General features: G+C 38.3%; 2 protein-coding genes across 7 annotated transcripts in view; one reads left to right on the forward strand and one right to left on the reverse strand.

The window, feature by feature from the left end:
- Positions 1 to 16,721, reverse strand: part of unc45b (unc-45 myosin chaperone B) — a 35,016-nt gene extending 18,295 nt beyond the window's left edge. Inside the window, exons 1-10 of one of the 4 annotated variants that reach the window (XM_057831740.1) lie at positions 16,667 to 16,721; positions 13,855 to 13,948; positions 8,624 to 8,815; positions 8,328 to 8,472; positions 8,013 to 8,174; positions 3,395 to 3,431; positions 3,139 to 3,314; positions 2,833 to 2,922; positions 1,132 to 1,299; positions 848 to 1,013 (exon numbers count right to left, since the gene is read on the reverse strand). In XM_057831740.1, coding sequence (XP_057687723.1) covers positions 848 to 1,013; positions 1,132 to 1,299; positions 2,833 to 2,922; positions 3,139 to 3,314; positions 3,395 to 3,431; positions 8,013 to 8,174; positions 8,328 to 8,330 — 802 coding nt within the window. In that variant the 5' untranslated portion in view covers positions 8,331 to 8,472; positions 8,624 to 8,815; positions 13,855 to 13,948; positions 16,667 to 16,721. The other 3 variants (XM_057831739.1, XM_057831741.1, XM_057831742.1) reach the window with 3 other exon arrangements.
- The window catches only part of LOC130913274 (kinesin-like protein KIF2A), a 50,042-nt gene continuing 41,288 nt past the window's right edge, over positions 16,702 to 25,455 (forward strand). For 2 of the 3 annotated variants that reach the window (XM_057831745.1, XM_057831746.1), the window contains exon 1: positions 16,797 to 16,943. In XM_057831745.1, the coding sequence (XP_057687728.1) occupies positions 16,883 to 16,943 (61 nt within the window). In that variant the 5' untranslated portion in view covers positions 16,797 to 16,882. The other variant, XM_057831744.1, reaches the window with a different exon arrangement.

The following is a 25,455-nucleotide window of genomic DNA, read 5'->3' on the forward strand; positions in this document are numbered from 1 at the left end:
GTAACTGCTTAAGATGTTTGATTTTTATTTTTTTTAAACAACGGTATATACATATATTTTTTTATCAGCACAAACTGATATATATGAACTGTTATTATTATACTGTACTATAACATATTACATAACCACACTAAGCCAAAGAAACACAACAACAATAAAAACATTGAATTCCGGCTAGAGGGAAAAAAATCTACAGAAATTAAGCGTTATTCGGCCAAAGAGCATGTGACTCTAGTGGAGAAAATATATGTCCTATTATGAAACTAAAAAGGAGCATATTTCTGGTTTTCTGCGGTCAATCGGTGCCAAATAAAAACTGGGAGAGAGGTCAAAATCCATGCATTTGAGTCATGTTGACGGCGGCACTCTATGTCAAATAGTTATTTTTTTACGGTGCTTTAAAGACGCCACGTGATTAAACAGGTCGGCGTGATCAAAGAACGGCAATCTTGAGTCTGATTGGTATAATGGAATCATGTGATTATTATTGCGACATCTCATTGGTGAAACTGGTTAAGCCGCTGTTGGCGTCTCTGGCAAAAAAAAAGAAGTAAAATCTAATATGTAGGGAAAATGTAACAACTAGTGTAGCCCACAGTAGCGGAGTAAAAGTAGCATTTCTTTTTCACAAATCTACTCAAGTAAAAGTAAAAAGTATGGCTTAGTAAAATTACTATTAAAAGTACATTTTTCTAAAAAAGTTACTCAAGTAAATGTAACGGAGTACATGTAATGCGTTACTACTAACTTACTTACTAAAGTCTATTAATGATGATCAAGACCAACAGTGACTATTTTCTGTGTTACCCTGTTTTTCTAATAATAATAGATGGCAAATCAGTCTCACCTAAAACCAAGGACTCCTCTTTCCCATATTCTCTTTTATCACCGCCTGTGAGGGAATCGTTGATGCATTGAAAGAGATTGCATGTTGCCAGTGCAATCTCCTCATTGTCAAGTGCCATAATGCTGCACAACTTATCAATGCCCACCATGTGAATAATAGCCATTGCCTGCAGAGAACATTGTTAAAAGAAATGTACTTATTTAAAAGATTTTATGTCCAGATTGTCATGATTAATGGGTGTGCGCACATCTGAAAAATCATATTCATCTATTTTCAATTCTCACCCGAGCTTTATGACCTGTGCACATTCCCGAAAGAGTACGAATAGCAGCGAGGATCATCTCTGATTTTCCTGTCTCGATCATGCTGAGGAGTAGAGGGACGCCATTATTCTGGAAGATTCGCTCTGCTCCTGCATCCTCTCTGGATAGTACAATCAGGTTGTTGGCAGCCTTCACATAGAAAAAATAAATAAAATAAAATAAAAATTGTAAGTGTAATTTGATGTGCTCTACAACTGGAACATTTTCATGGTCGGTGGTTAAAAATATGGAATCACAGGAGTGCCAAAATTAAAAAATAAATGAATGAATAAAGAAATAAATATAAAGAGAAACAAATGAATGAATAAATTAATAAATTAAAATATAAAACTATATTTTGTCATTGACTTTGACAAAGCCGCTAAACGCATTGACAAAAATAAAATACCGTAATGGCCCAAATGTAAGTGTTTTTTTACATTGAAATAAGACTGAAAAAGTGGGGGTCGTCTTATATTCGCGTTCTAGACGTTATACCCATTCACGAAGCTAGATGGCGCCAGATATCATTTGTTTCAGATGTACTGTAATTATTTTCGGTATAAAAATAATTTGGGTTCAAAAAGTATTTTTTCAAACTTCAGTCTTGAAAAAGAGGGGGTCATCTTATAATCAGGGCCATCTTATATTCGGACCCATACGGTAAATTGAAACAATCTGGTAAACATTAGCATTGTATAGCATTTAAGCTAGTGGACTTTTGCTATGCAAGCTCGCCTATTGTTCTTTTGTTGTACTTAGATCCTCCTTTATTTATTTGTTTATATCGTTTTAGGCTAAACTAAGCCGTTAGTTCAGTCCAAGATTGAAGTAAACCTCAACTAAATCCTGTATTATCATTTTTAGCACGCCGAAACTGCCGGTGTCCGATGCATGCCTGAGCTCAGCCTCAAACGAAATAAAAACATACATAAATAAAGGAGGATCTTACAAAAGAACAATTGCCTAACTTGCATAGCAAAAGTCCGCTAGTTTAAATGCTATATAATGCTAATGTTTACCAAATTGTTTCTGGTGAGTTTCTTTTATTTCTGTGGATGTCCTTTGTAGGGGCTCCGTAGACTTTTACGTTTTTTCATTGAAAAACAAAAACGGAAAAAACAATGACAATTTTTTCTTTGCCTTTGCTTTGCTGAAAGGAATAGTCTGTCAATCAAATGGCGTTGGGAGGGGCTTTACAAACAGAAATAGTAGCCAATAGCTGATTACTTCCTAGTTTACCTGAAGGAAAGTGACGTCTCGGGGCGATGGGGGTAAAATCTGTATCACGTGCAATTTTTGAGTCATCATTTATTTGGAGAGATATGGAATTATCCTTTTCACAGCTGCTTAGAGAAACAACTTACAGGCTGGATGGGTCGCCTCAGCCAACTACCCTGTCACCGAGACAATCAAAAACGCCATTTGATTGACAGACTATTCCTTTCGGTAAAAGCAAAGGCAAAAACAAAAGCAAAGGCAAAGACAAGAGAAATAGAAAAGGCAAAGGCAAAGAAAAAAAATGCCATTGTTTTTTCCATTTGTGTTTTTCTATGACGAAAAGAAAAAGTCAATGACAATATATACTCTTGTATTTTCATTCATTTATTTATTTCTCTTTATATATTTATATATTTTTTTTAATTACATATTAAAATGGGTTTAACTAAAAAGAAAATCTACCTTTTCCTTCTTGTCCTTTTCCATTTCATCATCAAGAAGAATATCAAACATGTTCTGTACCCTTGAATCTGTGGAGAATGTTGTTTTGAGCTGGGAACGAAAACAAGATAGGATTTATTGGGCAAGTGATTTTAATATTTATGCCATGCCCTATGTACAAATGATTAATGTACACCAGTCAATAAAGCAATTTCAAAAAACGTACCATCAACACATAAAATATCTTTCAGCTATTGTGGATGTTTTAATTTTGTATTGTGTATTCTGATGGCATTGCTGACTGAGTTCGGTTTATTCAAAGCTGACCTTAGTCTGGATTTCAGCCCCCAGCCTGCGAAGAGTCTCCAGGAACGTTTTGTTCTTTGGTTCAATGGTCGCGCATCTCTGCACATCTTTGAAGGCCATGTCAAGTTTCCCAAGCTTCTCCAGAGCTTGGCACCGTCTGTATAAGGCTTTGATGTCAGATGCATCAACATCAATAGCTGTATACGGTGAGGAAAAGACAAAGGTTTCATATTTGTATTGTGGTTCATATTCATTTTTGTGTGTTACTATGCGGTACCTTTGGATGCATCAGAGGCTGCATTGGAATACTTTTCCTGTTAAGAAGTAAAAACAATCAAGTTTGTGAGAACCATTTGCAAATACTCAACCATTCTTCTTACTACAGTGGGGTTAAATAAGTATTTGAACACCTTGCGATTTTGCAAGTTCTCCCACTCTTTCATGGTAGGTGCTTGTCCATTGTGAGAGACAATAAAAAAAAAAAAAACAGAAGTCACAGTGTATGTTTTTTAAACAAGGGGTGTGACAAAATATCGAAATGGTGATATATCGTGATACTTTGCATCCCAAAAGGTTATCGATATGTTCCTGCCAAGAATCGAGATATCGTTTTAAAAAGGTGTCAAGGAAGGGAACCAACAACTGGCTACCAAAATCTTCCACCATAATAGTGTCTCAGTTATCTATAAGGCTGCCATTGACGGTGCTCGAAACCCAATCCATTTAGACTGGGAACGTTCGTTCATTCAAAACCAGAGCATTCACAGTCATTCTGTCACTTGCTGTTCATTTTAGGGCATTTACAGGTCATTTCCAGTTGAGTGAGAGTCACTGCCTATTCATTTGGGTGATTCCGAGGTTACTTCCTGTTCTGTAATGCGAAAAAAAACAGGAAATTACCCATAAAATACCCCAAAATCAACAGGAAGTAACTGAAAATCAACAGATAAATGACCTTAAAAGGCCCAAAAGTACCTCATTGCCTGGCATTGGCTGCCACCGATGGGATGGACGAATGTTCATTCGCTGCCACCCTCCCAATTCAAATGGATTGGACGTCTACTAGTGATAAACTCATTCCGATTCACAGCAGAAGCGTGTTTTTCTGTTTATTAGTGGTTTGTAGACTCCTAGAATGAGTTCCTGACCAATGTATCGATAATCGTTGTATCGCCATATCGTCAGTCATCGTTATTGTGAGCTTTGTATCGCGTATCGTATCGTATCGTGAGGTACCAAGAGGTTCCCACTTCTACAATTTATTTGTATTGTACTGCTGCAAATAAGTAAATCAATGTCAATATTTAGTATAATGGCCTTTACTTATAATTACAGAGGTGAAACGTTTCCTTTAACTTTTCACCAGGTTTGCACAGACTGCAGCAGGGATTTTGCAGCACTGCTCCACACAGATCTTCTCCAGATCAATCAGGTTTCTGGACTGTCACTGAAAACACAGAGTTTGCAGAGTTTGAGCTTCTTCGAAAGACTTTCTATTGGGTTTAGGTCTGGAGACTGGCTAGGCGAAGCCACTCCTTGGTTATTCTGGCTGTCTGCTTCAGTCCATTGTCATGTTGGAAGACCCAGTCACGACCCATTTTAGATGTTTTAACTAGGGTTGGGAATCTCTGGCATGAAGCCGATTCGATATGTATCTAGATACACAGGTTACGATTCGATAAAAAAAAACGATAAATTTTTAAGGCCGACCGATTCGATTTGATACAGCGTAAGAACGATACGGTTCGATGGTGTGAAAACGATACGATAGTAAAAATTTGTTGTGTGTGTTTGTGCAGTATTTTAAACATATAAAAAGACCACATTTCTAATATAGCAAAATTAAAACAATAGCATTTCATACCAATGTTATGTTTTATTTTTTTATGAAAAAAAAAAAAATAAGGCTTACTATATGACCGTCATTATGTTGGATGGGATTGATAATAAAATAAAACTCCAGTGACAAATAACAATAAAGTGCAGTAATTCAATTACTGTATTTCCTGGTGTTTTTAACACAAGAGGTAAGTAATTTAAGTGCAAACTTTCAATGTAAACATCTTACAAACAAAAAATATTAATTATATGCAGCAGCTCTAGAAAAAAAATTAAACCCGCTAGTGTTATCATAAATAAATAATAAATTATGCTTTACAACTGGTATAACTGGGGGAATAAAAACATGACATTTTAGACAGACAGGTCATTAATCATTACTTTAACCTAATACACAGCAAATTCATTCACTTATGCCTGTGCTTTCTCATTTTTTATTCCTCATCACTGTCTATATCTTTTTTGAAGGGCAGATTTTTCTTGAGGAAGATCAATTAATCCCCATGTTCATGTTTAAGTAGACTGCGTTTCGTGGAAACAATATGTCGCCTTTTTCACCATTGTAGTGGGTTATTTTTCAGGGTTAAAAACTCACGATCTCCGTACCGCTCCACACTTCACACAAGCTCTGTCCCTTGCGAACAGATCTGGCTGCCTTCATCACTTCAAAATCCGACTTTTGTTTTCCTGGGTGCGTTGAAAATCAATCGCTGCACGTCGCTCGCGTGACGTGATCACACGGTCCATTGTTTTAGCATGTTGCTTCGTTGCCACTACTAGTTTCGTTTTGGGCTGTGAAGAAAATGCTACGGAGTGTGCGTTGCAGTGGTTTCGTTAGCTCTTTGTTATGACACGCCCGTGACGATCAGGTAATGACAGCGATTACTAGCGGTTCTGCCGAAATGCATGGGAAGTTAAGGTAACCACGACTGTGAGTAGTGCTTGTCCATATTATATCATGCGTGCGGTCTCGATCTAAGTGCGCTGTGTGGTGAATGACACAAGCGCAGCATGTGAAGTAAAAGCTAAATTATTATCATATTACGCAATGCATTGAACTAGGCATTAGAAGCCGACTCCTGTGCTCGCGATAGCCGAATTCTATCTCTACTATTGGTTCGTTGAATATTTAATGGCTAATTACTGTCGAATGGTAACTTTACTATCGATACATCTGTATCTCTCACCTGCAAAACCAGATATCCGGTCGTATCGGTTTATCGTTCTCAAGCTTAGTTTTAACTGAGGGAAGGAGGTTATTCCCCAAAATCTCACAATACATGGCCCTGGTGATCCTCTCTTTAACACAAAGCAGTCGTCCAGTCCCATGTGCAGAAAAACACCCTCAAAGCAGGATGCTACCAACCCCATGCTTCACAGTAGGGATGGTGTTCTTGGGATGGTACTCATCATTCTTCTTCCTCCAAACACTATGAGTGGAATTAAGACCAAAAAGTTCCATTTTGATCCCATATGACCACACGACTTTCTCCCATGACTCCTCCGGATCATCCAAATGGTCACTGGCAAACTTAAAACAGACCTGGACATGTGCTGGTTTAAACGGGGGAAACTTTAGTGCCATGCATGATTTTAAACCATGACGTCTCGGTGTATTACCAACAGTAACCTTGAAAATGGTGGTCCCAGCTCCTTTCAGATCATTGACCAGCTCCTCTTGTGTAGTTCTTGGCTGATTACTCACCATTCTTAAAGTCAATGACACCCTACGAGGTAGATATTGCATGGAGCCCCAGTCCAACGGAGACTGACAGTCATGTTTAGCTCTTTTTCTTTTTCTAATAATTGCTCCAACGGTGGATCTTATATCGCCAAGCTGCTTGGCAATTGCCCCATAACTCTTACCAGCCTTGAAGAGCTCTACAATTCTATCACTGGTGTCTTTGGACAGCTCTTTGGGGTGTATGGTGTGGACAGGTGTTTTTATGCAGCTAACTGCCTCAAACAGGTCAAAAAGTCAGATTCATTCAAGTCCACCTCCACTCCAATTATTAAGGAGAATAACACCCCTTTCCCACTGGCCAAAAAACCCATGTCAACCCACTAACAATCGGGTTTTGGTGGCAGTGGGAAAGGTGCAGCTACCCGGCTCGACCCGTTTCAATCAACCCGCCAAGCAACCCGCGTTAAAATCACCTCGTCTCTGATCGTCATGCAGTGTGAAAGCAAAACCCCGGCTCAACAGTCAACACCCTAATCTACGTGGTGACGTAGGCTCTTACGTGATGCGTCATAACAACGTGCCAGTCGCCTCCCATTTAACACGCCCCACAACCGTAGTTACATCGATGCTCACAACAAAGCTAGTAGAAGAAGAAGGAGCCAGTAGCGCACCACATTGAACAACATGTCCCAGCATTGGAAAGATGATGAGACCTGCCAGCTCCTTTCCATCCGTGGAGAAAGGAGGCTTCCATGTTGCTCTGCATTGTTTACTTCCTTGAAATGAATGAATTCCGTCGCACTTGTCGACGCGCATCTTAGCGTGGTGACGTCACGTAACTTTACGCACGGCTGAGGAGGGGTGGGGGGTTAGACGGGTGATAATTTTTTTTAAAAAGGCGGCTTTTTTTGTCAATGGGAAAGGTGCCAAATGCCAATTGCTAGTGGGTTGCATCGGTTTGGAAAAAACACGCGTTGACCCACTAGTTTCAGTGGGAAAGGGGCATTAGTGAACTTTTTAAAGGCGACTAACAGGTCTTTTAGGCTCACAATTCTGGCTGATAGACAGGTGTTCAAATACTTATTTGCGGCAGAATAATACAAATAAATTGTTAAAAAAATGATGCATTGTGATTTCTGGATTTTTCTTTTTAGATTGTATCTCTCACAGTGGACATGGACCTATGATGAAAATTTCACACTCCTCCATGATTTCTAAGTGGGAGAACATGCAAAATAGCAGGGTCCTCAAATACTTATTTCCTTCACTGTAACTATCCTCACTCCAGTGTACTGTATTGGAGCCTATCCCAGATAGATCACAGAATGAACATACATATTTAAAAAAAAACTGTTTTAACCAAGTTTCTTACCTTTTTCAGATAGCATGCAGATCTGTTTCTGTGAATAACAGCCAAGACCTTCTTGTCTTGACAAACACTGATTGCTTTGGTGTAACACTCGATAGCCTTATCAATATCTCCAGCTTGAAAATGTTTGTTTCCCTCATCTTTTAACTGGATTGGGTCCCCCATCTATTAAAAAAAGTTTTAATCACAAAGCATACAATTATCAGATCATCATCATTCAATACATACTTGAATAGAAGCGTCGACAATCAATATAATCTCTCCAAAAAGCGGCCGAATATATTAATTCTCTATTATTTCAATTGCAGCAACTCTCACCATTGTTTGGAATCGGTGTCTTGCTGACCTGAGTCTTTACAGCAAATTATTAGCAAATGCTATCTCATACACATGCACTTTAAATGGCCTCCCCTCAGGCCTTTTTTGGGCATGGTGCCTTCGCAGTGTAACAAATGCTGCTTTCCTAATGGACAGAAATGTACAGTTGCACACCTCCAGCAATCATGATCTTTGTCTTTTACTGTGTGCGTACGCCCCCAACATGCTTCAATATCCCCACGCGCAAAAAAACAAGATAAAGAAATAACTGGATGAGCATCTCCAATGCTCTTTACCTTGTTCTTCTTTGAATTCAATAGTTCTTCCAATCGCTGTCCCAAAACTTCAGTCAAGTGAGATTGTCAATGGGTATTTCTAACCTCCTCCACTGCAACCCCCAATTATATTTGTCGTCGCAATGAGGCGGGACAAGTCAAGGTGGACCACTCACGACGGATGGGGGGGCCCACATGAAGACGCAAGTTCCCCTGAGAAAACAAAACAAAAAAAATTTACCTAAACAGTTCACGATAACTTAGATACTTGTGTTGCAGAAAATATTTCAGCCGAGTACGGTAAATATTTTGAGGAAAATTATAATTATGTACTAGTACATGTGTATCTCACATAAGCAACCCCGGTCTACACGATGGTCTCCTCCAGATAAGAGTTATTTAGGGTACAGACAGCTGAGAACTCACTAGTGAATGCCTGTTGCAAGTGGTGGGGGGTGGAGGGTGTGAGGTGACAGCTGGAGAGCCATAGAGTAAGCTAGTAGCTTCTGGAAAGAGAAAGATCTCGAGCCTTCAAAGTGGTGGGGGAAGTCAGCTGTGAGGGTAGTAATTGGGGATAATTGTCTGTCTATCTGTTGATGTTTTTTGTCAAGTGTAAACAGCTTGTGTGTATTTTCAAAAAAAAAAAAAAAAAAAAACGCCAGTTGGAGGTGCAACAATTAATCGACAACTAACCGATTCGCAAATCATTCAACAACTATTTTGATAGCCAGTTAATCATTCATGACCTTCTTCACCTTAAATTTGTCTAAATTCTTGAAATTATAACATACCGTAATTTTTGCACTAAGGGTGTAACGGTACGTGTATTTGTATTGAACCGTTTCGCTTCTGGGTGCTCGGTTCGGAACGGAGGCGTACCGAACGAGTTTCTGACGTAATGTAACCCTGCATGAAATGTCCCCCCTGACGGAAGCGCCCACACGTCACTCGTACAAACAGCTTTTTCTTACCAATCGATGGACACGGAAACGACTTTCTTTTACCGTGAATATGTATTATTTTACTCTGCTTGAACTAATAAATATTCTATTGTGAATATATATCTTTTTACTCTGCTTGAACTAATAAATCTTGTACTGTGAATATGTATTATTCTGCTCTGCTTGAACTAATAAATGTCATACATGTGTGATTGTCATCGGGATATGGTCGTGAAAACCTGTAGACTAATACATTTCTGTTCAAAGATGGTTATGTGGCCCAGTTCACGATTTGTTACCAAAATACATTAGTCACTTGTGTAAAAATACGGTGGATCTGGTCGATTTTCAAACTAATATACAATCGTAAATCACTTTTGAGTCCATTAGATCTCTTGAGTGGAAGATCGGGGCACAGTTGACTTGTCTTTGTTGATTTACTTGTCTTCTCTGCTATAATAATAACCAACACAGCCCTGTGTTCAATACAAAACCCACTTACCACGACAAACCAAGTAGGAACTAATATTCACATAGGAACTAAAGTTATACAACATAAAATATACAATAAAAATGAATACTACATCACATTTGTAAAATATAAACACATAATAAATAATAGCCCATTTAAATGAAATAAATTGAAATGAGCTAAAACACCTGTAATTAAATAATAAGAATAATATACAGATCCTGTTTACACAATTAAATTTATTAATTTCTGTGTGGCATTTTAACTTGAGAAAATCCACCAATAAAGCTTTTGAAAACCGTTCATAAGAAGAAAAAAAATGATTCATTGAGGCATTTCATTTGTAAAATACATGTTAAAATCTTTGTCATTGGATTGCTTTTCTCTTTAGCACAGGACTTCTTTTTTTCTTATTATTTTTCAGAAAGAAACCTGACCAATACGCGGGAACTGAAAGGCAAATTGTTGTTGGATTATCTTTAAATACCCGCTACTTTTTGAGCAGAATTCTAGCTTTGCATAGGCTAATGTTCCTATTGTTGAAAGCACAAAGGTGTGTAACAAACAACTAGCACATTTATATTTTGCATTTTGTTTTCTTACTATACTGAAAATGAACCGAACTGTGATCTCAAAACCGAGGTACGTACCGAACCGAGATTTTTGTGTACCGTTACACCCCTATTTCGCACTATAAGGCCCACCTGACAATAAGCCACCACCCACGAACTTTGACACGAAAACGACATTTGTTCATAGATAAGCCGCACTGAACTGTAAGCCGCAGCTGTCCTTACTCTATTATAGGATATTTACACCAAAAGATATTAACCGGTAACACTTTATTTGACAGCGGCATCATACGACTGTGATAAGACCAAACGAACCACCATGAAGCTTTGAACCAATTGGCTGCAAAGTTTCATTGTTTCAAGAAGCTTCATTTGGCCATCACTGTTCCCTTGGGGTAGACAGTCAACCTCTGCTGCCAACACTGTTATTGTCCAACATGCCTCCTAGCATGTATTGCAGTGGTACAGACGTAAATAACAATCAAAATTCATGTTCTGTGTTAATTATATCTTCAGTTACTCTTCCAGTTTTTTCATAATTGCTATTTATGGTATTTGGTAACACTTTATTTGACAGTGGCGCCATAAAACTGTCATTAGACAGTCATAATCATGATATGACACTGTCATGAGCATTAATGAATGCTTATAAAAGATGTCATTTAGTGTTATCCGGCAAATTATCTCACTTTTTAATGGATGTAAAAGATCCAAGCTGGACATAAATGGAGTTAGTGACATAATTTGCCGGATGACACATAACAACATCTGTCATAAGCATTCAGTAATGCCCATGATTATGTCATGTCATAATTATGACGGTCTTATGACAACGCTGTCAAATAAAGTGTTACCTATTAACCCAAATAAATCAACATATAAGCTGCACTGGACTATAAGCCGCAGGAATCAAAATGAAGGAAAAAAGTAGCGGCTTATTGTCCGAAAATTACGGTACATATAACTTCTCAATTGTAAATATTATCAGATTTCTTTGTTGTATTTTTGTTAAGTCAAAGTAGAACATGAACAAAAATCTGCTTTTACTTTGGAAAACAACAATTCACATTTTAGCCAATTTTCTGACATTTTACTGTCTAAACTAGCTTCTTAATAAGGCTGCAACAAATAATCGTTAAATCGATTAATGAATTAGTTGCCAACAAATTTGATAATCGATACAGTTTAAGACTTCAGCTCATTCAGGAAGCTGTAATAAAATATGTTTGAAGGAAAGTCATCTATTTTGTCTTCATTGTTACTTACAACAGGCCTAAAACAACTTCAAGGTAGATTACGAAGGTAAGTGAAAAAAGCGACGTTTATCAGATTGATCATTTAATTAATCATCCGATTAATCGATTATTGAAATAATCGTTTGCTGCAGCCCTAATGCCATTGTAAGCAATTACGAGAAAACTTACTCAAGCATCTTCACAGACTTTGTCTTAATGAGTTTGCTGTTTTTTTAGACAGCGGCAGCGTGAAGGGAGGGCTAAAGGTCTCGCTTTCTTCTATTTCTTATTCTTCTTGGTGAGGACACCAACTAAAATGGCTACTTCTCAGTTATTGGCGGACTGCTCAGAATGAAATTTGATGGGTACCGTATTTTTCGGACTATATGTTTTTAATCATAGTTTGGCTGGGGGTGCGCCTTATACTCAGGAGCGACTTATGTGTGAAATTATTAACACATTATGATATCATTTCACATGTTATTTTGGTGTTTTGGAGTGACACTGATGGCTTGGTGAACTTGTTAGCATGTTCTTTATGCTATAGTTATATGAATAACTCTTAATAGCTATGGTCACGTTCGCGTTCTGCCTTTGGCAATATGTGTTCAATTGTATTATTGACTTTTTTATATTGAAATGCATGCTTTTAGTTTGTGGCGCTTTCATGCCCACGTGGGGGCGCACTCGCACTTGTTTACGGGAAGAAGAGCGCTCACACGCCAGAAAACGACCGACAGCTACGTAGCTCTGAGTGAGTGGGCGAGTTAGCGAGAGAGAAACACAGCAACGAACCTACCTTCATTGTTTATGCTTGTAAAATATCTCTACAGAGGCAGCGCCTGTGTGTATCATCTTTTCTGTTGTTGTTGTGTTTTCCACCCGCGATCGGACACTTAGAGCCAATTGTGTATTTGTTTGAACAATGCGCTAATGCTAGCGTACACATGCTAACCGTTTGTGTCATGTCATTACTGTCAAAGCACCTAATTATATCATTTATTTACGTCGATGCGAACCTGTTTGGTATCGAGGACGAAATCGATTCAGCAAATTATAAGGACGTCCAGCATCGTCATTTGGGAGTTTAGCCCGCTGAGGACCAGCCAGCCAGCCAGGACCGAGCCGTAGCGTCCTGGTGAGGACAGTATATTCGCATTTCGTTGTTCATGCACTGTACACTTAATTCAGCATGTTGTTCTCTATTGTATTTTTATATTAAATTGCCTTTCAAGATGACATGTCTATTCTATGTGTTGTATTTTATCAAGTAAATTTCCACCAAAAATGCGACTTATACACCGGTGCGACTTATATATGTTTTTTTTTCTCTCTTCGTTGGGCATTTTACGGCTGGTGCGACTTATACTCAGGTGCGACTTGTAGTCCGAATATACGGTATATTCTAATTTTTTTTAATAAATTGCGGATTTAATGTTGTCTAGATGCAGAGTTAGCCGGTAGTGGGCATGTGCACTCTTCAGGTGGGCTTATCATGTCTGGGTTTATGAGACGTTTAGAAAGCGAGTCGCGGAATGTAGTTTAGTTTATTGTATTTTAAAGATATGGGTTGCAGGACACTTTATAGTAAATTTTATTTGATAACTTTAAGAAATATTCACCAGAATTTAAAAAAAAAATCTTATTTTATGGACATAAACATTAAACTATTGCAGAATTTGAATGTTGGAAGCACATTTCTGGAAACATCTTAGTTGTCGTGGTTTGTGTTCCTGAAGCTGCATAAAAGCATAACATCTACTCATAACCTGTCATAACAACAAATACAACAATTATGCAAACATTTTTCACAAATGACTTAATTGTAAGTAAATTCATTGAAACAATTATTATTATTGATTTGAGAGGATTCGTAATTTACAGTATAATCGTAAATGTGTTATATTGTTAACTGAAACTTAATTTCATTTGAAACACTAAGATAGAACTGCACATAAATCAATTTCCATTAGGCTGATAGGAGCCTTTTCACAATGACAAGACATAGTATATTCACAAACAAATCACTTACAATGGTGAGACAGGGAACATCCAGTATTGTATTTGTATTTTGTGCCCCACTTCATTGTATGTTTTTCACTTGCTTGAAGAACTGAATGTTGCATCTACAACGAAAAAATAAAAAAAACACAGCCACAGAAGTTAAAAAGTATATAAACTTTGTCAAATCATACTAATTATTTGTCATAAGTCTAATAATCTAACAATATGTTCATTAGTGCAATTGTTTGCCGTGGTAAGCAATTTAACAGGATCATATTGAAAAGTGTCTATAGCGTTCTATATCTTTATGTACTGATTATAATCCCTCGAGGGGAAATCCCATACATTCTGCTGTAATGATATTTGCTGATATTATAAAGTCTGTCACGATTCTACTGTTACTGCAGACATGACGTACTTTTCTTTTGAAATGTTCGCCAGAAGTGCACATGCCGAGTCTCTAACTGTGGAACCTTTACACTTGATAAAAGAGTGGTGCTTTACACTTGAACAAAGACGTTTGGCATCCTCATGCATGTTGTGTATATATATATATATATATATATATATATATATATATATATATATATATATATATATATATATATATATATATATATATTTGTATATATGTTGTGAGTATATTACTGTAAAAAGTTTCATGTTCGAAGCTTTGAAGCAAATATTGCGTTTAAAGAAGACCGCCACTGGTGGAGAGCAGGCTAAAGCGCTCCATGATGTGATGTTGTATTAAAAATATGCGAAAGAACTGGAGTCTCATATTCAATCAACGAGCGGTACCGCTACTTTGATTGAGTTTATACAATATTATGTACACACTAGACATGTGCAGATAACTGGTTTCAAGGTATACAGTGGTATGAAAACATTAAGGTTTTAAAATCGCAAAAAAATTCTGTCATACCGCCCCTAAGGTATTAGCTATTTTTTATGTCTCAAAAATGCATAAGGGAAATCTCTCACTTGCAGCTGTAAGGCTCAACCCACCCCCACCGGTTGTTGCTCAGTGTCAGTGTGTGTCAGCCGTGCAACATGATGGCTTGAGGAGGTGAAACTCCCGAACTTTTTCACCCATCGAAGAAAACGAAATCGCTTGTATGGGAATACTTCGGCTACAGAAAAGTTACAGACGGCCGCTGCTTAGAGGAGGAGGGCCAACTGATATGTTAAACGTGTTTGCAGGGGGTCGAGGAGGCAATACCTCCAACACAAAAAGGATTGCTTCAATCAAAACTTTTTCAATGAAAGATTAATTGTTCAAATGCAAATTTTTCAATCTCAAATATTTCTTCGTATTCAAAAACTTTTACTATGATTCAAATTTTTCTTTTTGAAAATCTATATTTTTTTGAAGCAACTTATTTTTTGACTGAATAATAAAAACAAAAATGTCCTAGCCAAAATGTGGCCCAAAAACAAATCAACATTACTTTAATCGGAAAAGTTGCTTTAATAAAAAAAAAAAAAAACTTGACTCACACAAAAATACACACGGTCCCAGGCTTCAACTGGGACCGTGTGCTTTGGTCAGATGAGACCAAGATTGAGCTTTTTGGCAACAAACACTCTAAGTGGGTCTGGTGTGCCACGAAAGATGCACATGCTGAAAAACACCTCATACCCACTGTGAAGTATGGGGATGGGTCAGTGATGCTGTGGAGCTGTTTCGCTTCCAAAGGCCCTGGGAACCTTGTTAGGGTGCATGGCATCATGAATGCTTTGAAATACCAGGACATTTTAAATCAAAATCTGTTGCCCTCTGCCCGAAAGCTGAAGATGGGTCGTCACTGGGTCTTTCAGCAAGACAATGACCCTAAACAGATGGCCAAATCTACACAGAAATGGTTCACCAGACACAAGATCAAGCTCCTCCCATGGCAATTTCAGTCCCCAGACCTTGTTTTGTTGGCAAAAAGGGGTTGTACAAAGTATTAACACCAGGGGTGCTAATAATTGTGACAAACATTATTTGTTGTCAAATATTTTTTTCTTTAAGTGGGATTTTTTCCCCACTGAATAAATGTACTTGTATTGAAGGTTGGATTTTTCTTTTTTTTTTTTTCTCCATTAAGGTCCCATATTATTTGAATTTTAAAAAAATTAGGAGCTAAAAAAACACATCTTTTTCAGGAGTGCCAATAATTATGGAGGGCACTGTATATTTTGATTGAAGCAACTTTTTTGGGGATTGAATAATAAAGACACAAATCTACCTCCATATGGCCACGCACGGGGGATACAATTTTTGACTGGGGTAACTACATTGGCACGACACCGGTGAGCGTACCATATTCAATGGATGACGATCTTGGCAAAAGTATAGCCTAAGAGGTCTGGTTTGGAATTCCCCCTCAAGAATGATGGGAAACAAAAAACGCTCATTTTCAACTTATTAGTATAAACATTGTTGTAAGTTAATTTTATTGCTGACACTGCGTTTCGACGTCATCAACATGTTGTTCCCCCCTGCCCCAAAAGTTAAACTCCGCCTATGTTCACAGCTAGTCAGTTTAAATTCATTGTAAAAAATATCCATATACAATTAATTGTAGCTATGTAAAACATACTGAACAAACTGATAATTCTCACCTCTTACAAAATGAGGTAAATTCGGAAACAGAGTTACAGTACATGATGTCGGGTGGCTTTAAAGACACAATAAAAGATAACAAGAATAAAAACGGCGCGTGACGCGTGTCAAAATTCGTAAGTCGCTCTGAAACAACGCGGAGTGTATCAAAGTGATGAAACAGTCTATCATTGGCGTCATTTTCACAAAGTACTGTCGCTGCTGGCGAAAAATCACATCAGTCACTCACCATCGTCGCGTGGTGAGCACAACGAACCAACCGGGACAACGAATGCTTTGTTTACTTCCGGGTTCTGACAGGAAGTGGACCCACACTGCACCGGAACTGGCCTGTAAGCTGGAGCTTCTGCAGGCAGGCTCCTCACAATTCCACCCATTTGCCGAAAGGCCACCTCGCTTCTAGCTATTTAGTCTTTTACTTGTTCATTTGTACAGGGAATGTAGAATGGCGGTGGCGTTTGGGAAGCTCGACGTCGGCACTTGTGTGGAAATTAAGCGCAGTGACGGTAAGTTGAAGGCGAGCCGCTCTTGTCGACGTTTCGTCGCAGTATGAGTGTTCGCGGCTCGCCCAAGTTGTTTGGGGAGCTTTGTTGCTGTGGTGTTGTTGAATGCAGCGATGCTTCTTTTGTGATGGCTAATTTCGAACAAAAACTAACGAGGAAATGACAGTCTGACTCAATATTTCATGTTTCTTCACCACACAAGGCTCATTCATTCGAGATTCGGTTTCATCTTATGCTCAACCGGCGTCCTCATTTTGCTTTGAATGACAAAAAAGCCAAAAATGCTAGGATATAGCACGATTTGAATTTTACATTTCATAAACGCACGTTTTCAAAATGTTTCAATTCAAGTAGTCGCCTGTGCTTCATTGCTGAGCATTAAATAGGGATTAGCTTAACGGCTAATGCTAACGTGACCGGCTTCTTACCGCGGATCCGAAACAGGGTGTCATGTATGTGTCAACTTGTCAAGTATTTAACCGGATGACAAATGCAAATGTTCAGGGTTTTTTTTCCCTCCCCTAAATTGGCTTTTCTTGGTATAAATGTTAATGGCGGGAGGTCGACTTTGTAAATGGTAGTTGCTATGGATACCTTGTGATGTCCACAACAACATCGGTGATATAACGTGCAATGTATTAAAGGAATACTGTTAAAATCGTGATCAGTATGCTCTTTATCCTTTGGATGTTTTTCCTTAACCTTTAATGTTATGTTAGATCTACTGCATATTGGCCTACAGTCGAGGCAAAGCACCAACAGTCATGGAGCCATATACAGTATGAGTCATGAACATTTTATTCAGTCCACCGATTGATGTTTAAAAAGAAAAAAATAAACAAAAAAGCTATTACTAGAACCCCAAACCCATGATGTTCCATTATACAACCCCTAGCAAAAAGTATGGAATCATCAGTCTCGGACGAGCACTCTGACATTTTATCATGTAGAACAAACTCAGATGAAAAGCTTGAAAAAATAATGAATTAGTTCAAAAGTGCAACTCTCTTGCATTCAGAAATACTAAAAGAAATGAATAAAAAAACATTGTGGTAGTCAGTAAATGTTACTTTTATAGAGCAAGTGCAGGGAAATATATATGGAATCACACCATTCTGAGGAAAAAAATATGGAATCATGGGAAACAAACAGCGAAATAACAATCAAAACACATCTCTTGTATTTAGGAGCACCACCTCTGGCTTTTATGGCAACATGGACTCAATGAGTATTCATCAATTTGGTGCCAACTCTCTTTGATTGCAATTACCAAATCACCCTTGCAGGTCGGAGCCTTGCTGCGAACCCTTTTTTTTTCAATTTCTACCACAGGTTTTCAATAGGGTTGAGATCTGGGCTATTTGCAGGCCATGACATAGACTGGATAAGTCTTTCTCCTAGAAATGCTTTAACAGTTTTAGCTCTGTGTCATGATGTTATCATAGATGCATTTCCACTTTTATAGAGACATATAAAAAATATAATCCGGAATTCACATTGTGGGATTTTTAAAATAATTTATTCGTAATTTACTGCAGTTCTTAAGTATTTGTACCTCTGAGAAAATCAATGGTAATATTTAGTGCAGACGCCTTAGTTTACAATTACAGAGGTTAGATGCTTTCCTCTAGTTCTTCACCAGGTTTTCACATATGTAAACAGGGATTTTGGTCCATTCCGCCACTCAAATCTTCTCAAGATCTGTGAGGCCGTTGTTGAGAAACATGAAGTTTCGGCTCCATCCGAAGATTTTCTATTGGATTGAGGTCTGCAGACTGGGTAGGCCACTCCAGAACCTTGATAGGCTTTTTACGCAGCCACTCCTTGGTCAGCTTGGCTGTGTGCTTCTGATCATTGTCATGTTGGAAGATCCAGCCACTCATCTTCAAGTCTCTGACTGAGGGGGCTGTGGCTCAAAAACTGACAATACATTTAACCATTCATCCTCTGCTTTATGAAGTGCAGTTGTCCTGTCCGCTTTGCCGAAAAGCAGCCCCAAAGCATGAGGTCCACCCCCATACTTCACAGTGGGGATGGTGTTCTTGGGATTGTACTCATGCTTCTTTTTCCTCCTCACACGATGAGTAAAGTTTGCACCAAAAAGTTATACTTTGGGCTCATCTGACCACATAACTTTATCCCATGACCCGTCTCTATCATTCAGATGGTCCCCGGCAAACTTCAGAGTAGACAAGCTTTCACATGTACTAGCTTAATCAGGGGAACCTTCTGAGGAATGCATGATTTTAAATCCATCACACCGTAGCATTCTACTGAAGGTAGCCTTTGAAACTGAGCATCCAGCTCTCTTCAGGCCATTGACCAGCTCCTGCCGTGTAGTTCTAAGCCGAGCCCTTACTTTTCTCATCATGAGTGATGCCCCACGAGGAGAGATTCTACATGGAGCCCCAGTCCGAGGTAGATTATCAGTCATGTTTCGCCTTTTTCATTTTCTAACAATTGCCGCAACTGTTGATTTATTCTCACCAAGCTGCTTTCCAATCGTCCCATACCATTTTCCAGCTTCATGGACCTCAACAATTTTTTCTCTGGTGTCTTTCGAAAGCTCTCTGGTCTTGCCCATCGTAACAGTTGGATTATGACTGACTGTGAGGTGCACAGGTGACAATAAAGAGCTCAAACGGGTGGTGGGTGGGTGGGTTCTGATGTGGTAAAGGTGGACTTTCTTTAAGGTAGACTGTCAACTCTTTGAGTGTCATAATTATTGCTAATTCTCAGGGGTGCAGATACTTATGAACCCCAGTAAATTACAAATAAATGTTGAAAAATTATATGTGATTTGGGGGGATTTGTGGGATTTTTTTGTCCCTATAAGTGGAAATGGATCTATGATTGAAATTTCAGACTTCTACCTATTTTCTAAGTGCGTGAACTTGCAAAATCACAAGGGGTGCAAATACTTCTGCTCCTCACTGTATAAGAACAGTAAACATTTGTTTTAATCTAATGATGTTCCACTATATATAAGAACAGTACAGTAATTGTGTGAGACACAATATTTATGAGCACCCTAGAGTGGAGATGTTATGAAGCAAAAAGGTTTTATAGCGGTAATAATCGGTGTCAGTACAATTGATTCTTTGAGTGACCCAGATGTGTTGGCTCTGATGTTTGTTCATGGAATCAGTCTAAAACCATCTCCCATGGTGTGTGTTTAGTAGTGTAATTACATGTTTGCAGTCAGTTCTTACAGGAGTCAGTTGTGACCTGGAATAGTGCAGAGTCCCCCTTAGTTACCGTATTTCAGTTAGTGCAGTCTTCAGCAGGCCGATCTGCCATCAAAGCAAGGATTTCCCTCTCAGCAGGGGGGATGATGGTGAGCGCTAGATTCAGGCCATCACCCCATCTGTTGAAGGCAGCATCCTTAATTCTGACATCACTCCCGATACTTTTTTAGTACTCGTCATAGGTACTCTGGAATAGCGAGATCACTTAAACCCATATTATTGACTAGTACAATATACTAGGGCGGCACGGTGGCTGAGTGGTTAGCACGTCTGCCTCACAGTTCTGAGATCAAGGGTTCAATCCCGGGCTTCGGCCTTCCTGTGTGGAGTTTGCATGTTCTCCCCGTGCCTGCGTGGGTTTCCTCCGGGAACTCCGGTTTCCTCCCACATCCCAAAAACATGCATGGTAGGCTGATTGAACACTCTAAATTGTCCATAGGTGTGAGTGTGTGCGTGAATGGTTGTGTGTCTCCTTGTGCCCTGCAATTGGCTGGCAACCAATTCAGGGTGTCCCCTGCCTACTGCCCGAAGTTAACTGGGATAGGCTCCAGCACCTCCGTGACCCTCGTGAGGAATAAGCAGCATGGAAAATGAATGAATGAATGAACAATATACTAGTATATCTCATAATAACATTGAAGTCAATCATGATAAATGATTCTAAGCTAGGTGTTATTCAACATGCTGATTTTGTTTTAATTCATTATTTGGCCCTTAAACTGTTATTGATGCTATAGTTTAGAGCCTTTTTTTTTGTTTCTCTGGCTTATCAGAGCTCGGCGCACCCGCTACTTTAAGCCCGTTAGCCACTGCGAAGTATCAGCCTGTTTTTTGTATAAAAGTGGGACACAGTGGACACAAAGGATTCTTTCAGATTAACTGCTGTGAATGTGACAGACCCTAGTGTGTGATTAGCGAGCTCTTGGCAGTGTAAATGAAGAAAAGTACAGTTGTGGTCTTGAGATTCTAATATAACTGCTTAAACTACGAATATGTTTCTAGTTCCCGTTCATCAGGATCTTGCGCTTTTCTGGAAAGACTTATGGAATACAGTGTTCAGATCCCCTTGAATTTTGTTAGTTTACAGCCATTTTCTAAAATACCGTATTGGCCCGAAGATAAGACTGTGTTTTTTGCATAAATAAGACTGAAAAATAGGGGGTCGTCTTATATTCGTTTCTAGACATTATACCCATTTATGACGCTAGATGGGGCAAGATATCATTGAAGCAATGTTCTCTCATGACAGATCTCAGCTACTCTCCCCATTCACGACGCTAGATGGCGCCAGAAATCATTGAAGCGGTGTTCTGTCATGACAGATCTCAAGCTACTCTTAAGTTTAACCAGTTTGCATTATTTTATTGCAATGTTTTTCCTTATTCAGATTTGTTTCAAGATTACGGTTACAGTTAGACTTCACTTTGATGGTTAATGCAGTTATTGACATTTTGTTGTTTTATCACAATAGATTGGTTTATTTACATTTTAAAAACCAGAAGCCATTCATTTACGAATGTGATTGCACTTTAGTTTACATATTTAAATGTTCAGATATTAAGATTTGAATGAGGCAAAATAACATGCTTTTTCTCTATTCGGATGTACTGTAATTATTTTCTGTATAAAAGTTAATTTGGTGTTCAAAGTCTTTTTTTCAAACTTGAGTCTTGAAAAAGGGGGTCGTCTCATAATCAGGGCCGTCTTAGATTCGGGCCAATACGGTAACTTAAGTTAATTAACCCATATGAACAATAAAAAACACCGAAAACGAAACAAAAACGGAAACATCCCATGGCATTAGCTATTCAGATCCTTTCCTCAGTATTTAATGTAATGATTTTATTTAGTCTACAAAATATTTGTTAGGCAGCTGACGTTTGAGCAAAGGGCCTGTCTGATCATCTCTTTTAGTTCATCCCCAAAGGTGTTTGATGAGGTTGAGGTCTAAAGTAGTTTTAAATAAAGCATGACTGGCTGTATTTTTGACTGTCTTTGCACAGTCATGCTGAAACAGAAAACTAAATAAATTATAAGTCTAGTTTTCTAGCTAAAATTATTAAGATTCAAGTGAAACTCAGAGGTAGTGCTCCATAGCGTTTTTCTGATGCATGTTAGATTAATTTGCCTATACAGTAGATGTGTATGGGTGTTAAAGGCTTCTTTTCTTGTATTAATTTGCCTATACAGTAGATGTGTATGGGTGTTAAAGGCTTCTTTTCTTGTTTTTGTGTTCCCTGAGATTGAATAATTCAAATGGCATATGCTTCATTTTATCCAACACTTACTAAATTACTTAAGTGGTACAAAACCAATAGGTGTGGATGAGTTTAACACCATTCCCTTAAGATTGAGGAGATGTCTCAATATCAAGCAGCACACATGTAAAATATTTATTGTTCAGGAATTGCTTCCCAACATATGCTTCTCAGATCTTAATATACTGTAAGGAGCAGAAGTATTTGCACCCCTTGTGACTTTGCAAGTTAACCCACTTGGAAAATAGGTGGAGGCTTGAAATTTCAATCATAGATGCATTCCCACTTATCAAGACATAATCTAAAAAAATCTGGAACTCACATTGTATGATTTTTCGATAATATATTAGTAATTTACTGGGGTTCATAAGTTTTGTACCCCTGAGAATCGGCAATAATTAATTTTAACACTCAATGAGTTGTCAGTCTACCGTTAAAAAAGTGCACCTTTACCCCATGACTAACCACCCACCACCCGTTTGAGCTCAATATTGACATCTGTGCACCCCACAATCAGTCATAATCCAACTGCTACTATGGGCAAGACCAGAGACCTTTCGAAAGACTCCAGAGAAAAAAATGTTGAGCTCCACAAAGCTGGAAAAGGATATGGGACAACTGGAAAGCAGCTTGCAGAGAGTAAATAAACAGTTGCAGCGATTGTTGTCTGCCTTGGACTGGGGTTCCATGTGAAATCTCTCCTCGTGGGGCATCACTCATGATGAGAAAAGTGAGGGCTAAGCCTAGAACTACACGGCAGGAGCTGGTCAATGACCTGAAGAGAGCTGGATGCTCAGTTTCAAAGGCTATTGTCAGTAGAACACTACGGTGCAATGGTTTAAAATCATGCTTTGCTCAGAAGGTTCCCCTGATGAAGCTAGTACAAGTGAAGCCCTGTCTGAAGTTTGCCAGGGACCATTTGAATGCTGCAGAGGGGTCATGGGACATAGTCATGTGGTCAGATGAGACCAAAGTTTTTCGTGCAAACTTTACTCGTTGCATGTGGCGGAAAACACTCAGGTGACTTGAAGTCCCGCGCTGAGACCCCCAATTTGGCCAACTTTCAAAATTGTCCGATATGCATGTGTGATACGTCATTGGAAAGCTTAAAATCTCAATTTTCTGGTAGAAGGAAAATTTTGAACAGGAGGGCATTTCTAAAAAATAAAAACATTTTAAACAGCAAAACCCTATCTGGAGGTGAGAGCACGCGAGAGCAGAATTAAAGACGCCATGACTTTAACGAGATATTATCGCGTACTTATCTTGTTTCGATCCAAAAACTCCATGTAGCATGTATCACTGAGTGTCAAGCTGTGAAAGGCCACAGCTGGATTTTTGGGGGATTTAATGGGTGAAACATGGTAATATAACAAGAATCGCAATGCAGAAATCGCAGACATCAAGGAGTGGTTGAGATGTTCTTTTTCATATATTTATCCTTTTAAATGTTGTTTTTCAATTTTTCTTTGTTTGGATCGATTATTTATCATCTAACATATCGGAGAAAATGCCATAGTAACAAAAAAAATACAATTAAGCGATAGTTATGAGGTAGATATCCGTGACTTTTTTACAGACACCATTTTTTTCTTGGTGACGTAATTTGTTTTAAAGTTTAAAATATGCGAGTGAATAATTTTTTTGTCTTTTGTTTTTTTAAACGAGATATTAGACATCAATTAATGATTCTAAGATAAAAATGACAGACATTTTGAATAATACCGTATTTTTCGGACTATAAGTCACAGTTTTTTTCATAGTTTGGCTGGGGGTGCGACTTATACTCAGGAGTGACTTATGTGGGAAATTATTAACACATTATTATATCAGTTCTCATGTTATTTGGGGGTTTTGGAGTGACACTGATGGTTTGGTAAACTTGTAAGCATGTTATTTATGCTATAGTTATCAGAATAACTCTTACTAGCTATGTTACATTAACATTACGGCCACGTTTGCATTTGGTTGTTCATGCATCATGTAACATTGTCATACTGTACACTTATTCAACATGTTGTTCTCTATTGTATTTTTATTTTAAATTGCCTTTCAAGATGACATATCTGTTCTATGTGTTGGATTTGATCAAGTCAATTTCCCCCTAAAATGCGACATACTCCGGTGCGACTTATATATGTTTTTTTCCTCTTCGTTGGGCATTTTATGGCTGGTGCGACTTATACTCAGGTGCGACTTATAGTCCGAAAAATACGATAAATATGACTAATTACCTAGGTTTTATGGATGGGTTGAAACGAAAGCGGTTGTGCGACGTCTGTAAACGGGGGTTTTGAGGGTAAAACGGACAAGTTAAAAATAGTTCGGGGGCTTAATGTGCCATGAATCTGCTATGGCAACGTATAGCCATATTGTTCTTTCAAACACAGCAGTTGTTTTAGCTCAAAATACAGCATTTCCTTTTAAGAGGAGTGCAAGAGCAGAAACTGCTTTTTCAGTCTTGTCTGTGTTTTCCGCCATAAACAAAATTAGAGATTATAATTAAACATTAAACATGTATGTGGATCTTCAACCAAATACCCCACAAACTGCAAACGTGCTTTAAAAATCATTTAATGCTTTATTCCTTTTGATGATAATAGTGCAGTGATGGCTTAGAATGCAGACCCTTTTAATTGAGTCTTATTTAAGTAGCTAATAAATAGAAAACAGATGTTTGGACGTTGTTGTTTTTTAGACTGTTTTCCCTCTGTAACAATGTTTTTTTTTTTATCAGTCTTAGAAAGCATATTAAGTGAAGTCATAGATTTTGAGTTGTGCTGCTCATCCAACTAATGCCTGTTATTTACAAAGTCGACATTTGAAAGGGGAGTTAAACAGTTCTTTTGGCTTAAAATACAGCAGTTTATTTTGAAGAGGGTTGCAAGAGCGGAAACTGCTTTTTCAGTCTTGTCTGTGTTTTCCGCAATGTGGAGGAAATGAAGGATGAGTACACATAAATAACATATCTAAATAACATAAGGTGTTAAGAAAAAGATCAATTGCTAC

This window comes from Corythoichthys intestinalis, chromosome 3 (genome assembly GCF_030265065.1).
Source record: "Corythoichthys intestinalis isolate RoL2023-P3 chromosome 3, ASM3026506v1, whole genome shotgun sequence".
Taxonomy (NCBI): domain Eukaryota; kingdom Metazoa; phylum Chordata; class Actinopteri; order Syngnathiformes; family Syngnathidae; genus Corythoichthys; species Corythoichthys intestinalis.